Consider the following 17,173-nt stretch of genomic DNA (forward strand, 5'->3'; position numbering starts at 1 on the left):
TAAACATAATTGTGACTTTTATGACCATCCCTAACTACAAACTACATTGAAAAACAATAAAATTATATGTACTTTTTTATCCTTTCTTTAAAATCCCATCTAGGGTCATGAACAGGAATCAGCTTGGAGCCATTTTCCTTTGTGCAAGCTGAAAAAAAAATAAAATAAAAAAATCAGAAGGGGTATACAGGTGAAGGGCCTTCAAGGGGCGTTTAGTCTACAGCCTTGAATTGGTGACCACTGTTTCTATATAAAGTTTCAACCTACTATTTCTCAATGCTTACCTCAATGCCGTCTGCCCTCAGCAAAAATACCAACTGAAGATCAGTCAAGCTTTTAGGGGAGCTACAGATCTTTTATTCACCGCCACTTACTGTACCTGCCCCCTCATCCAAGGATCAACAGAATTTTCTTTATCGGCAACCAGGGAATAAAGAACACTTCATGATGCAATTCAACTCCAGACAGTAATTTATAGCTTCAGTATTCCACTCTGCTTCTCTGTAGAGTATCATTGGTACTGCTGAAAGTGATTTCTAGCCTCAATAGGGTATTCGAATCATGTCAAGCTTTTAACAGTATGTTATATCTTAGACTTTATATATGCTTTATTTAGTGAATTCATGCATTAAGTAGTGTAAGTTTGTTTATAACTTCAAATCTTTAAACATCACATCTATAGTCTGTATGTTTGTTTATAACTTCAACTTTGATTCTAGTCTTCAGATACTCCTGTTTTTTTTTTTTTTTAAGTTTTCTACATCGGTGTATGCGTTTGCATGTGTGTGTGTATTTGTGAGAGTGAAAAAGTAAAGTAAGCGCAAAATGACATTACAGCTAGTTTTACATTTTCTGAATTCAGTTTATTTTGTTTGTGTGCGTGTGTGCTTCTCTCACACTTTTTTTTACCTTTGTGTGTGAAAGCTAAAGCCAAAGAAAAACTCATAGTCTTATCATTAAGAGAAATATTATAGAATATAACCTAACGTTGGTAAAAGTGAAATGGAAGGTTAATCCACTCCGTTAATCCAGAGACCATAAAGAGCTCTGCATGTCTAGTTCTGACTTTTGTATCTTTAGCAATATGACTTTTTTCTGTAGATGCCAAAGCTAAAACAATTCTCACAGTGGGATGTAGTGACAATGAGAAACAAGAAGTATAGGAGATAATGCTGTCACAAAGGAACAGGGGAAGAGAGTGAATGGGGAAAAAACTGTGTGAAAAAAACTAAGCTGTCAGCCCATTGGGGGAAATAATTTTTCTCATTAATAGATCAACAGTGAAGAGAAGACAAAGAGGGGACATGCAAAGGGGACAGGATATGAGGTAAAGGAATGATAAATGACATCATACGGTTAAAATTAGACCCACAAAGAGTTCAGACAGCTTTTTTTTATCCTTTAACTGGAACATTTCAGATTATGCAATGACTGATTTAAACCTTTGGCATTATTATTTGTTATGATGCACTTATCAGTTGAGAGAGTAACCAAGCAAAACAATATGACTCCAGCCAGATTCAGTGACCTATTGTCACCCAGCTATGATGTCACCAAACAGTTGTAGGCTGTAGACGGTTATAAAAAGAATCTCAGCTCTCCGACTTGTTCCAGTCATTGTTCCAGAATAAACCCGTGTATACCATAAGTGTAAAGGGATGGGTTTGTGCAATACTTTTTAAGCTACTGTATATTAAAGTGTGATGCATTCACCTATCTGCATGCCAAAAATACTGCATTGCCAGTCTATTGGATCGACCTTGAGTGGTCTTTATGCACACACCTAATATAGAATTTAGTGCCAGAGATGCTAAAACTCATAAAATGACAGTGGTGGAAACATTATGATGATCAAAAATAGAGAAAAAGAGGAGAGAACAAGTTAACCGCAGCCAATACGCTCATCGCAATTTTCAACAGCAATATTAAAATTTCATGTTTCTCTGACATGGTGCAGTCTTGTCAGAGTGTAATTGGGCAGAACTACCACTTCGTTTATTGGACGTATAAACTGTGAGTTAAATCAAATTAGATCAGAAACTGCAGCAGGATCACAAAGCATCTTAGAATCTCTGTCGTTAATCATATGGCTTTACACTGCATTGTTCAATTTAATTCTAATATACAGGTTCATGAGATAGAAGCTCCCTGTACCTCAGAGAATAAAATTCTGGAAAAAAATGTAAAACTGCTGCAACACTACGCTCCCATAAATCAAGGCTTACAAACTAATTTGTCCAGTGTTGTCTTTGAATATAAAAAAACTGGAACATCTTTAACTGCACTCCGCATTGCAACCTTTGATTGCTTTCTTTTATTTTACCACTGCACTGAAATGCTTGCCTCTGTTAGTTGTTTCATGTTTTGATTTGCCCCGTTGCTAGAATGTGTTGAACAAATACAATTGGCTTGACTTAGCTTATAGTTCCATCGCATGCTTCGCTATGCCAAAATATACATCATCTGTCATTCTGTGACAGATTATAGGGAGGTCGTCACCAGAGGTTTTTATGCTCAGTGGAGGGTGCGTCTCAGTCGGGATGGCAAATTGTCTTTGCCATCCTTTGACTGGCAGACCTTTTAAAACAGAGGAGTGAACTTTTTTTTTAATGCTTTGTTGTATTAATGCCTCTGGTGGACATCTGCCAACAAATGTCACTTATACAGATGTCCAATTTCCTTTAGCATCATTTTAGCTGCTTGTACTCCTCCACTTTTCTTTTTTTTGTTTAAACTGGCACCCATACAACTGAAGGCACGACTCCAAAGTAGATGAGCTAGATTTATTGGTGCTTTTGTAAATTTGTGTTCCTACATGAATCTCTGCAATCAATCAGTGCGGAGAAAAGGGATTCCCCGGAAAAGAATTGCAGCTCTGTTGTATGCAGGAAAAGACTCAACAATATCACAAAGATAATGAATGAGAATCCAGTATTTTATTTGTCAATTCATATGTTTTAAATTATGCTTGTATTGTCCAAAGGGTATAGAAGTAGCAGCGTATTCCTTTAGATTCATCGGATTCGATGAGAGCAGCATTTCTTAATAGCCAAACAGCAGGAAGAGTTGTTAAAGAAATCTGTGTGAGTCCTCAATCAGTGGTGGCTCCATTCACACCTGGCACTAATATGCATTCTGAGTGAACGGTGTAGGTGGATGGAGGTGTGAATGGCCTGAAGATGGACTGAGTGAGATTTTCATCAGAGCACCTTCAGAGATTGCCTGGGACACAGGTCTCTGCATTAGTCTGGCAGTCTGACTACAATCTGTCTTTGGTTGGACACTTTGAAAGATCACACCATGTAATATCATTTGTTACAAAAAAAAAATTACTAGGGAGCTCTTGGTTAAAAAAGAAAAAAGCTGTAGTGGCAGGGCACAGTTTACCTTTAAGTTAAAACAACTATACAGAAGTCCGGAAAGATATCAGCTTTTCTAATTTTAAAAATTACTTCTTCTTTTTTTTTGTATTAAACATATGAGAATTTTTACAACATATACAATTCATTTTCTATTTCAGTTTTCCGCAGGTGAAAGGTGGGGTACAACTTGGATAACTCTGTTAATCCAGTCTAAAAACCTAACCCAGAAACACACTGGACATAAAAACCCTCCACACACACCTTATAGAAGCCAGGTGTGTGGAGGGTGGAGTGTGTGGAGGGGAGAACATGACTCAATGCAGAAATGTCCTGACTGGAATTGAGGACCTTCTAGCAGCTCTGATCATTACTTATGTGCATTTTTAATAGATTCTGCCTATTGTACAACATGCAGTGGTCTCATACGCTTGTGTGCATTGTGACTAAAACTATATGCACTATGAGTCGCCTTTATTAGCAAACAGAAGAATGCCATCAGTAGTCCATCCTTTTACATCAACCTGTCAAAGTGAGTTGTTGCACAAAACGTGCATGTTCAGTCCTTATTACACCTTGGCAGCTGACACTCTGTGATTTTCTGACTGAGGTGGTTCATCCTGTTATTTACATGAATCATCAGGCTTTGCTTTTTTTCTGCTCTTCAAGTGCCCATCTGTGCTTGTGCATCATCAAAGCACTGAAGGGGATTTAATGGAGAGTACAAGTGGTTCAGGTGGATTGAAGAGGAGCTGAACTGTATGAACTGTTCTGTAGATAAGACAAGGTTTACACACGCCACAAAGAGGCACATACCAAGTGCCGAAGTGCCTGCGTCATATAAGTGAAGAACAGACCATAAACATTTCATTTTTTTTATTATTTTTATAACAAATTTATTGTAAATATAGAAATAGATCTTTTGTACAGAAAATGCAAAGAGAAAATGTCAGTATAAGCAACAGATAGAGGAAAGCAAGAAGCCAAGATTTGTGTCTGCCAATCCAAACCTTTTTCTTGTCTTTCCCTTCCTGGTCATGAAACATTAACTGGGATGAAACCAGCAGGGGTAAGTCCCACAAGATTTGATGAGGACACAATTTCTGGACTTTTGATTCAGTATAATGATGGGCCTATTCATAGACGGAAAGTTACAAATGTCACAAACATCTGCAGAAAAGAAACTTAAAATGTTCAAAATTTGAAATGCACCCCTCTGTTCTGTAGTCAGGCAATCATTTTGTAAATTTTACTTTGTACAGTTACAAATACATTGAACATGGCTGTGATCACAGATACTGCGTATGTCAATCAGACTCTTTTTAAATAGCATAACCAGTAGGAAAGTTTTCAAATAAAGCAAGCAGAATTATTTCCTAAAACAATAAAATGAAGTACACATAACCACTGTGTTTGCTTTGAATCAGCGCAATACTTTTCTTGCTTCTTGTCTTGTATCTTTTATGTCACAGTGTTCATTAACGAAGTGGAAAGTTATAACCTCTTGGATCTAAAAGCAGGAGCTCAGCAGAAATAAAATGAGTGATTACTGACTGAGCAGGTTTTGATATCCCCAATCCTAATTCATAATTTGCCACAGCGTCTGCTCCTGATCTCTAACGAGCAAAGCTTTTGCACGAAGTGTTCTCCGAGGCACACATAAATATCAAATGCTTTCCGTTGATGCAGCTCCAAGATATCGCAGGCTTACGAACAAATCAGTCAGAAATCTAATTTCCTTGGTAAGTCAAGAAAAAAGAAAAAAACCCACTCCCACTCCCCCGCCCGACACATCCTCCCTGCAAAGAGTGGCAGCCTCTTTTTTTTTTTTTCCAAAGCTGCAGAGTGTTAAATGTCTGGCACTGGCGAGGCCAATCATTCTGCTCTGAGGGCACCACAGAACTTGACTGTGTGTTTGGAATAGCAATGAATGCCTGGGCTACTGCTTTCCGAGAGGGCAGAAAACATTAACATTGATCTAAATGATGGGCCCCTGACGCTTAAATGTATCTTCCGTTGCCGCAGTGGAACCTTTTAGTAAGTTTAACTGCCCCGGGTCTGAGGTTAAAGAAACAGGAACCACAGATTACAGATTAGCCTCCGGCTCCAATAAAGAGAAATTGACTTGTCTAATTCATTATGTTTTGGGGGGTTTTTTTGTTTTTATTTTTTACGTGATTAAATATAACTGAACCATTTGACTAGCTCAGTGTGCAATGCTGTGAAACATTCTGTACCATTTACTTTTTTCTGTTTTTGTCTAACCATTTGTTTTGTAGCAGACCAAATTAACCTCTGTACAAAATCAATTTTTGCAAAGACAGCTATATCAATAAAAAAAAGGGGGAAAAAAACCTATCCAAGTCAACCTCACTGTCTGTGAGAGAATAACTTTCCCCTAACCCTAAAATGTCCCCTGTAACGGTAACCACTCCCAACAAACATCTGTGAGAAATAATGAGTCTTTTTTCTATTGTTGTGGAGAAATTTTGGCCCATACTCTTCCACTGAATTGCCACATTGGAATTGGTTTCAAACATGAGCAACCTACTTAGTGCCAGGGCAAAACATCTCAGCTGGATTTCATTACAGAGTTTGACTACATGATCCAGTTGGGCTTTGACTTCAGGTCATGAACTGAAGGCAGTAGATTCTCCTTCAGCATTTTCTAGTATGGAGGAGAATTTGTGATTCTGTCTACCACAGCAAGTCGTTCAGGCCCTGAAGCAACAAATGCCTTAATAATTAGATTTTTTGCCTTTGTGTTTTCTTTGGTCAGCGGTTGTTTTTTTTTGTTTTAGTTTTTTTGTAACTCCGCATATGAGTAATCTTGTGATATTGTAGTAATTTTGGTTGATCCACCACTCCATGTTTTCTCTATTTGTTTGTAATAAATATCTATGTTATTCAGTGAAGTCCCAAAGTGTTATGACTGTAAGCATTTTTGGAACCTTTTCCTTGTAACTTCATTCCTCATGTATTATTGAATTTGTTTCGTTCTTTTAGCCCTCATATGTCTTCTATGCTGTTCGTGCTCATCTTTCCAAAACATTGGGGATCATTACTACTTATTCATGTGGCAATTTATTTTTCACAGTGATCCAAAAAGGTTTGGATAGGTGTTTTACCTTTTTCTTAATAAATTAAATGATCATTTGAAAACTGCACGCCCAGTTATGCTTTTGTCTGATATTAAAATAAAAACCCTAAAAAAAATGTTGTGTGACAAAAAACAAACAAACAAAGCAGAGGAAATATACATGTAGAAAATATTCTCCGATTTTGATCTTCTCTTCAGAATTGTTGCAATGGGAGATTCAGTTTAATGCAATGGCCACGGCTTGAGTACTGTCTTTTTAAAAAATAAAAATGGCTTATGTGAGGATCCTTCCATCAAAAATGTGCTCTCTTTTCTCTGTGCTATGGAATGTGTTACTTCATATTTCACCCTCTCTATTCTTTACTTTTACTCAATTACTAGCCATTCGTCTTTTGGTCTCTGCAGTGTCTTACCTGTCTTTCGTATTTCAACGAATTTGATTCACATGCTGGTGATAAAGGACTGACTGACGAGTATTGGAACACAGGGTAAATTCAGTAGCTAACTGGATAGTGAGCCAGCAGGTTCTGAGACCAGAGGAGGCGGAATAAAAAGTCAGTCCTTTAGCTAGCAGCAAGAGGGCTGCAGCTAAGGGAGGAGCTGCTGATGCTGCATTAATTTACCAGGGACTTCAAACTGATGGATTAAGATTAGGTCCAGCCCATTACACTATCTGTGTGTGAGCCCACATCACTTCATCACAATTTTTTTAAGTAGTAATATGTTTTTAATCACAAGAAAATGGCTGAATTAAGAGAAAATTGCACCGCTGTGACATGGCCTCAAACCTAAAAGCCAGCTGCTACTATCTGCCGTGAGAGACTAATCTGAATAAACTAGTATGGAGATGGATGAAAGCAATCACCAGTTGTGAAAATGCCCTCTGCTGTGGAGTGTAAACTTTCTTACCCTGTGGCTAGAAGTGTACTGTGTCTACAATTTCAGCATGTTGTACAATCACCTGATGAAAACCCATTTGGCAAGAATGTACATGAAAAAAATACACCAAAAAGACAGAAAGAGAACCTCAAAACTATCATCCTCAGAGTTTTGTTTTCAATGTGCGCTCGCTCATTGTACACAACATAAAATTGTATCGCTCAAAAAATACAGGAATCATGCAAATATAACAGCTTATTCTTTTATGTAGTACACTAAGTTAAGCTTTCTCTGTTCTTAACCTTTATGACATATATCATTGCAGTTACTTAAAATCACTCCCCTGATTCGCCTCCCAGTACCCAAAAAGAAATTAAACAAAGACAAACATTCAACTCAAAACCGAGAAGCACACAGACATATCAAGAAATTCAGGCTGAGTATAAAACATCCACAGAAGCCTTTTTAACCTTTTTTTTTCATCTTGTATACAAAATTCACAGATATTTCACAGATTAAGTCCTTTGGAAATTGGGTCCAATGAGGTGGGAAACCATAGCCCAACTTTTAGCTCACTTTAAAGTTTTTCAAGTACTCTTCTGCTCAGAAATATCAACATTCGCAGCTAGTACATTGAAGCTAACACGTCCAGAAAACAATGTTGAAGGCAAGTGAATGCTTCTGTGATAAATCAGGTATTAATATATCTGTTTTAGTTTACTTTTAGTTGTGCTTGATCTATGACCAAACATCACAACGTGTAATGTTGAGGCTGCTGTCCCTGAATGCAGATCCTAAAGCAGGTCAATTTAATGCAACATTAACTTGACTGGAGCGAGCGCAGACAGCACTGTAGGTGAGATTTCTTACGGATGTTTGGCCAACAATTCTCCAGTAACAGTGTGATGCTATCATGTCAATGTGGAAATCTCCTTTGAATCCACTCCATAAAATATTAAAGCGGTTTTGAAGGCAAAACAGGATTCAACTCGGCACCAGTAAAATGTGCCTAAGAAAGTGGTCGATGAGCGTAGTCCTAGTGGAAAATCCCCTCTCATGCTTGCCCAACCACAGCAGTATATACTTAATTTGCCAAATACAGTTTCACATCAGAGCAACCTACACAAAAAAAGGATGTTTTTAATTTTATTCAACAAGCTCTTCTGTGGCTGTTATAAAAGGACACACAGTTTTCCACTAATCAAATATGGCACATTATCCACTCAGGCTAATTTCCCACACAGAAAGCTAATAGACTTAGCAGACTATTAGAGAAAAGGTCTAAAGGACACCAAATGAAAAGCTTTGCATCCTACTGTCAGCGCTGGCACTTGCATTAACATCAAATGTAAATTAACTTGCCCAAAAAAAGCTGCTTTTACTGTTGCGTTTTCTGAACTTGTTCAGAAATAATCCTACAATACTTTTCAGTTAAGCAGACACATTCGCATGCGTATTCATGTGCAAAAGTTCATCTGAAGCGATGCACTGATTCATGCAGGGTAGATTTTAGTGTAGCCATCCTTTCACATCTTTTATTACAGATGTCTGCCTGCATTCAACCAAAGTCTAACTCCATGCCCTTTCTCTGAAGACCTTGCACATTACCTGCCTTACAGGAAAAGAGTCATTTTGGTTTAGTCAGTGTGTGACTCATTCTGACTCACATTTGTATATTGCATTTCCATCATCTGCTCTATGCAATTTTATTTTATTTTATTTTTTGCGGGGTAGGAAGACAAGTGTAGAAAATACTGTAATGTAACACACTGTTAAATGTGTGGATGCATTATTAATATGAAATGTAAAGAGAATGTTTTAATTTGAAGATGTTTCATCCATCAGTCATAATGGGTAAAAGTCAGCAGTGTCAAATTAAAGAATTCGTCCCAATTTAATTTGGCTGCACTGGTATAACACCGTGTCAGATTACAATAACAAGTTTCAAGCTGAAAAATTTTCAGACGCCACCCAAGTTAGTCTCTAACATAATGATTAAACATTGATAGTGTGGTAGATGGCTTTTTCACGTCTCGCTTTCCTGCGGCTCTGAGACAAACAAGAGGGATGGCGTTACAAAAGGACCATCCATCTTTGAGCAAGTCACCCTCCAGGGGTTCATGGAGAACGTGGGCTGAGAGTTTTCTTTCTCTTTGTTGCCGGCTGTGTGGGACAACACAGTTTCACCCCAGATGCTATGACTAATATTTTAGATTAAGAAATTAAAATTTGCCATCTACAGATTTCACATATCAGAATTTGAATTGGTCACTGTTTGTTAGATTAGTAGAAAATGCTGATATTTACAACTATACACACTCTGATAATCGGAAATCCACTGATTATACATCAGGATTATCAGTTGTCATTTGAGCCATAAATAATCAAATGAAAATTTTAGATGTCTTGCTCATACAATGTCTTCTATCCAAGTTTAGTTGAAACAAAAATGTTTAAAATCCAAAATTTACACATCACTGACATCTTTATGAATATCTTCTCAACACTTGCTTCACTACAACATGTACATCTTATATTTTGTATCTTTATTATCCCACAATATTAAGTTTGACAGAAAACATTGTAGTTTTTTAGTATCTCAAGATACTGGAGCCAATCAAAAATAAGTTGGTGAGAACCGTGAAGCTTTCATAAACACTGTCTGCTGCATAAAACAGTGTTAACAAATTAAACTGGGGATTGCAGGGCATCTGTTTGCAGAAATGGTGAGATACAAACTTTACAATTTATGAAGCTAAACTGTCCCCCTGAGCTGTAATCCTGTACAGAATTTCAGAAGACTACAGAGGGAGGGTTAAACATGTATGAGAACAGAACGTTTTAGAGACGTGACACTGGGCTGATTTTCTAGGTGTGGCGAACCAATCTATTTATCAGAGTGAGCTGGATCTAAGTTTCTAAGTTCTAGAAAATCATCTTGGTATAAAATTCTCATAAGCGTCCCAGCCTATAGAGTACATTCTGAACAAATATCTCTGAGCTTTCTCAGTCTCTGTTATATTGTTCTTGTAATTTTTTTCTCTCAATTATGCTGTTTGAAAATTGCTTGCAATGTTGACGGTACCTCCGTTTTGATTTCTCTTTAAAAACAAAAACCTTTAGTTGCTCAGATTTTTTGGAAAAAAATAAATAAATAAACTCACACCCCAACATTGAAATAGGATTGTAAATGCTTCACTGTAAGATAAAGCAAGTATTTTAATAGAGTCAGAGCAGAAGAGTAGTTGAAACATCTTACACCTGAAAGTCTATTTCCTGAAAACACATTGATATATATATATATATGTTAATAAAATAGAAATGTATGAATTCAGTTGTTATTCATGAAAATAGTAACAACATTTTCGGTCACATTTCTTTTGTGTATTTTGTAAAATGAACATGAATGGCCGCTAAGATGAAACCATCATTCTTATCCTGAATGTTTGCTGTGACCTTCAGAGTCCATTTCTGTAAACTTGTTATGGCAGTTGAGACTGCAGTGAATAGAGCGCACCAAATTTCCTCTGTTTGATAAAATGGTCCAAAAATATCAGCGAAAGGGAGTAAATTATCCAGGGATTTGATAAAAGTATCTTGTGTTCCTTGAAAATGTTTCTTTCTTACTTGAGATGACTGGAAAGCAACAAAAGCTGAAACATCTCAATGATCATAAAATGGCGGTCAAACCTAGAAACGTGGTGCTTGGAGAAACAAACCCACATTTGAAACATGAATTTTGTTTTGGTATTTCCACCTCTCATATCTGAATTCGAAATTTCAAAGACGTGCTTCTTCTTAACACCACAGAATAGCAAAATTGTTAAAAAAAAAAAAAAAAAAGTATAAGGTGACCACTGTTTAAAGAAATGCAACGAGAATGAGATCTGCATTGAGATACATCGATATACTTTTGCATATTTCCTGTTCATCTTGCATTTATTCTCTAGAATAAATATAATGCTGAAGGTCAACTGCAAAAGTTTAACATTTAAAACAATCCAAAAATTACTGCTCATGTGTGCCTGCATAACAGATTGTTACTTTCCCTCATACCAACATCCCACTTTACCCAAGTGGGCAGGTAAGGTGGGAAGTCAGTAAAAGAGAATCTTAGTAAAATGTTGACATGGCAGTTAAAAAAACTTTCACATGTTTAAGTTTAGTGCAGAATGTCCCTTGATGGCTGAATAACTAATCGTTTTTTTGTTTTTTTTCTAAATACAGGGAAGTGACACAAATTGCAGATTATGAAAAGGGTTAATTTACCCAAACATGTGAGCAAGGTCTAGTGATGGCTGTTACCAAAAAAGCACAGTACATTTGTGAATCATCACAGCACTGTGATATCCAAAGTATGACAAAAAGTACCATGAACCTGTATGACATATGTACATTTGTACATGCCATTAATAATCTATTGTTGTTCAGACTGAGACAACCAGACACAGGGGGAAAAAAAGAGATATTAATTTAAGCCTGTTTGGGCATATAATATATTATCTGACAAGGCATGCCGACACTTCCTTACAATGACCACTGTGTACCACACAGCTACACATACACAATTATGAGGCATAAAGTGCAAGAGGACATGCCTGTCACAAGTTGGTTAATTAGGTTATCATTTATAGACAATAGCGATTGTTTCCGAAACAGAATAAACACATTGGCAGTAATCATAAGCACCTGTTCCTACTGTGCCTCATTCATTTTTAATGTTTGACAAAGGATTTGGAATGTAACGTCATGCTCATGTTAAATGATACTCTCCACATTACAAGTTTATAACCTATATACATTTCTTCTATACTCAGAAATATTGTTTGTACGTTATCTTCCGATTGCATTTCTTTCACTCACATGTTTTTGGTCTTTTTGGTCAGTGTGGACTATAACAGTTTAAAGGGGAGATATGTAAACTCATCTATCAATAACTAAATTTTTGTGTTAAACAACCTCAACCTCATGTTATCAGTGGCATGAGAGCTCAGGACATAAAATGGCTCTAAGTCTGTCTCACAAAGCTAAATCCAGTTCCATCCAGATCAGGACTTCTGGTGAAGTGAATCTAAGCTGCTGTTATAAGTCCTGGATACAAAGGTGACTGCTTTACACTTGACACCCTGTGTTATCTAGGTTCGTGACCCTTATTTTGAAGTAAGAAAAGAAGCAGTTCTTGAGTAGCCCAGACAGGCTTATGGACTTCCTGCTGTTATGGCCAGTTAACACAAGGCCACAAAACACTGGAGAAACCTTCAACATTCATCCATTTATTTAGTAGCATTTGGAATACCTGGTCAAACAAAAAAAGTTAGCCATAGCTGCTAAAGATGCTGAAGTTGACATGACATCTTCCTATTAGTGTGAAACTAAAGGGCAATATCATTTTTCTAGTGATTCTGGACTTAACTTGATCTTCCTTGGTTCAAAATCTAAAATACTTAGGTTGTTCAAATTTTAAAATGCAGGAAATAAATTAATAAAATCTATGCTGTATGAGTGACAACACTAGAAGGATGGACTTTCAATGCTTGTTTGGGCATAAAGTTAACCTTGGACTAAGACAATCAACAAAACGTTATCATATGGATTCACATCCAACTTAGACTGAGATACTCTGCACTGATTATAGTTTCTTTAAATCAGACTGTTATTTGCAAAACCTGTATTTGATAGGGAAGACAATAGAAATCTAAGGCTACGTTCACACATAGAATCTTGATGCTTAGTTCCATTTCTTTCCTAAAATGTGTTTTTGTTTGTTGATATTAATAATTAAATGCAATAAGGCTCCTGTGTGAATGGCTTAGACCCCAAAGCAATCTGCAAGTACAGAAGAATGTACAGATCACACAGCAGCAAACTATAGATACATTTTTATGTTGTCGCAATATGGGAGGTGACGGTGTTGTCAATGTATTTCCATTGATTAGCTTCATCCAGTGTCATCACTGCTTGGTTCACACGTTGTTTAAGTCTGGCTTCTTCTAGTGCAGAATTATGATGCGTGTCTTTCGTCAGTGACATGGAAGTCAGGCAGAGCGTGACATGACAGTTCCGACAGCAGACTTTGTCAGATACATACAGTATATGACTTAGTGGCACCAATCCGTTTTTGTCTGGGTGAAAATATTTGAATTTGAGAGTTCCGACTGGTTTGGATAAGTTGCATATGGGTCGCATTTTCCCTTTATGTGAACAATAGCCTTAGATTTCCTAAAAAATGTTGTTTCATTTTGATCTCAAGACTTCAACATCCTTGTGAGATGGATGTATTGTCACACCCTTAGTATCAACTGAGGGATCATCCTCATGAATGATGAATAATCATTGTTATTTTTACCAAAAAAAGAGTTTGTTCTTTGATAATTTCACTCACTAAACCATGTAAAAGTGTTAAATGGAAACTTGTTTGATGCTTTGAACAAAACCCCTACTTCTTTTTCTCATCTCTCTCCAATTTCACACAACTTAATAGTTAATTTTGACCTGATAGCTTTTATTTCATATCAGCATTTGAATGCAAATGATCCATTTTTTTCATTGTAACAAATGATTGAAAGAGTACACTATGTTGTGCAGATTTTTCACCAATCTTTGTTTTTTTTCCTGCCTTAAAACAGGGTCTTGATTCCATACTTTCCGAGTCACCTGTCATTTAAAAGCTGAAATGAATGTAAACTCCGATACAGAACAGGAACATCCAGGATCAAATAAGCTTAAAGCTTGAGATGAAACATGGCACTGATTAAAAAATGGTCCATAGGATCACAAACCATGATCACTTCAAAGAGTACTAAATTACACAGTAGGCATTTGTTCCCTGTATAATAAAAGAAACCCACAAACACCAAATAAAGGAAAAAATGCTACAATGAAGTGTTAAAAAAACTTCAAAAAAGCACTGTAATGAATGTCCAATTCCCAGGCACAGTTTCACAGTACTTGCTTGTAGCACAATATCCTATACACCTAGCATGCCAAAAAAAACGAAAAAAAAAAAAACAAGCCCATGGGAAAAATTTGTCCTACATTTTTCCCCTCAATAAACTTCAAATGGTTCCTCTGGCCCATGGGCTTATCAGGATAAAAAGTACCAAAACTCCATTTCCCACTCTGCTTAACTTCCGTTCCCAGTTACAACTTCTGCTGAGCAGAGACACCCTTCCAATAATCAAGGATGTCATGCAGGTCCTCGCCTTTAGCAAATTGCACCTTTTTTCGAAGAGCATTTCCAGCTGTCACGTAACAGGCCTCATCGCGAGGCCCTTTTCGGTATGGACGAAAGCGCTCCCAGATACGCAGCGAGCTCTCTGATGAGTACTCTGGGCTAGAAGAGTATCCAGAGTAACTGGAGTGTTGGCGGGCAGGGGAAAGCTGGGAATAGGATGCTGCGTCCCTGCGGGATCGTGTCAGGGGTTTTAGAAAAGAAACTCGCTGGGCTGGGGAGCCATGGTGGGACCCTTGGTAGTAAAGAGCTGGGACAGAGTGGCGGTGCTCCGAGCAGTGGTAGTCCTGCTGCACGTCCAGCTGCTGCTGCTGCTGTATCTGCTGTTGCTGATGGTAATGATGTGACTTCTGGCTGTCCGGATGTTGGGCACCAACACCACCACTGTCGCAACCACCACCCCCTCCTCCACAGCTCCCACTCCCTACTAAAGGCAGTCTCTCCAGCGGCTCCCCACATCCCACAGGACTGGCTCGGTCTGGGTACTGCGACTGTTGTTGGTTAAAGGCATCCGGGCTTCTTGGTTCAGGAACATCCAGACTGTACACTCGAGTTCCACCACGTTCCCTGTCTCGACCTGTGGAGCCACAAGATGTGGTGCTGCTCTGTTTTTTGACAGCATTTGCCATAACAACAGCTGCATCTGCACTCATTTGCCGCTGAATGGGGCGTGTAGCTGTGGCTGGGGGAGGGTGCCTGTATGGGGGAGAAACAACGAAGCCCCCACCAGTGATCCCTGGTCGCTCAGAAAGAGGGGTGTTTAGTGCAGGTAGGGGCGGAGGAGGCGGTATTTTGTTTGGAGGAATGACCTGACATGTCTCTGTTCCTCCTGGGATTAGGCCACGGGTGAGGGAGGAGGTGTTGGTGGGCGGTGGGGAGTTGGGATTGTTAGAAGCTGTGTGGCTAGTGGAGGTGCCTGAAGCAGCGACTGCTGCTGCATCAAGTTTAAGAGCATCAATACAGTTGTTAATAATTTGGTTAACTTTGTCCACCTCCATGGCAATAGTAGAGATCTCTGAGGCAGAGCCATGCCCATCGTCATCTGAATCATCGCCAAGATCAGTTCCGTCATCATCCCTCAGGTCGTCGCCCCTTCTCCCACCATGACTACCATCCCCCACTCTTTCCATCCCAGCCCCTCCAGTTCTCACATCCATGTAGTTTCCTTTACTTGTAGCCATTGCTTCAGAGAAAGCCGAGGCCATCTTTTCCACTTGAGGGATAGAGGAAAGTCTTGAGGAGGTAGTGTTTGCAGAATGTAGCAGTCCAGAGCTGGAGGATGTGGATAGTTTTCCACCATGGTGATGCTGATACTGGTGATGCTCCCTTGACTGTTCCTGAAGCTTTTGGACTGCCGATGGATCATTTGCTACTGCTGCTGCCACCTCTGGTCCGTAACGCATTTCAAGAATAGTTTTTTTCACAGAGATGGACTTTTTCTTCTCATCATGCATTCGTTTTTTACGAAGACAGTAGTAGACAATTCCTATGACAATGAGCATGCCAAAAAGGCATCCTACAATGGTCATTATGTAGTGAGTAGTGGTTGAGGGAGTGGGGAGCATATCGTCCCGATTTTGGCCTCGCGTGGTAAACTGGAGACAGGTGTGGTTATAACGCTGAGAGTTACGGACAGAGCATACACAGAAGGTGTAATTATTGCTAGGTCTAAGCTTGTCGAGAGTTATTTTTTGTATCATCAGTTTCAAATTGGTGACATCAGATGCCATTGAGTAGTTGTATTGTGTAAGAATATACATTTTGCTGAACGGTCTTGGAATTTTTATAATGACAGAGGCTGATGACGAAGAAACATGTTGGAGCTTAATGCTTGGGCTCAAGCTGTCATCTGTGGATGAAGATGATGGGGTGGGTTGGTAGTATGGCCCAACACCACCAAACATGTCTGGTCCAATCCCAGAAGGACCATCAATATCTGGTGGCAGAGACGTCATTCCTGGAATCATCACACCATCCTTGCAGCGATGGTTCAAAATGTTTTTGGCATTACGGCCACTGTGGCTTGAAGAAAAAGAACTCAGTAAAGGGTAGCCAAATATTTCCCTTGGTGTTTCACACTGGAGGCGATCATACGTGTGTGTCACATTGTTGAAGGAGTCTAGCCAGCGCAGGAAACCTAGAAGATCGCAGCCACAGTGGAATGGATTTGCAGCCAGTTCACATACCATCAGGCGGTTCAGAGATGTGAATGTAATCGGGTCGATGTGGGCGAGTTTGTTGGACGACAGGTCAATACTGCTGAGGCTGGGACACTCCCAGAATGCATTGTTTGCAACAACTTCAATGAGGTTGTGCTGTAGGAAGAGGCACTGCATGTGACCAAGTCCTCTCATCATGCCTTCAGTGATATTCGTCAACTTGTTGTAACCCAGTTGAAGAACCTGAGAGAAAAAAATATATATATACTTATTATGGTAGTTTTCTTATATGTGTTGAACTGCATACCTAAACTAATGAGAATACAAACAGTTTGCACCTTAGATAATACAGTTAAAGTTAAGCTCACGCTACTGAGAATTACTCCTGATGCATTTAATGTTTCTTTTATTCAATAAACATTTATAAAGTTAATTAAGAAAGTAC

At 38.6% G+C, this 17,173-nt stretch overlaps 1 protein-coding gene across 1 annotated transcript in view; it reads right to left on the bottom strand.

Annotated features, from left to right (window-relative positions):
* Positions 1–5,178: 5,178 nt before the first annotated feature.
* elfn2b (extracellular leucine-rich repeat and fibronectin type III domain containing 2b) overlaps positions 5,179–17,173 on the bottom strand; it is a 70,263-nt gene continuing 58,268 nt past the window's right edge. The window contains exon 4 of the mRNA XM_032587737.1: positions 5,179–16,971. Within this exon, the coding sequence (XP_032443628.1) occupies positions 14,479–16,971 (2,493 nt within the window). The 3' untranslated portion in view covers positions 5,179–14,478. The remainder of the gene's footprint in view (positions 16,972–17,173) is intronic.

The sequence above is a fragment of the Xiphophorus hellerii genome, chromosome 16 (assembly GCF_003331165.1).
Source record: "Xiphophorus hellerii strain 12219 chromosome 16, Xiphophorus_hellerii-4.1, whole genome shotgun sequence".
NCBI lineage: Eukaryota > Metazoa > Chordata > Actinopteri > Cyprinodontiformes > Poeciliidae > Xiphophorus > Xiphophorus hellerii.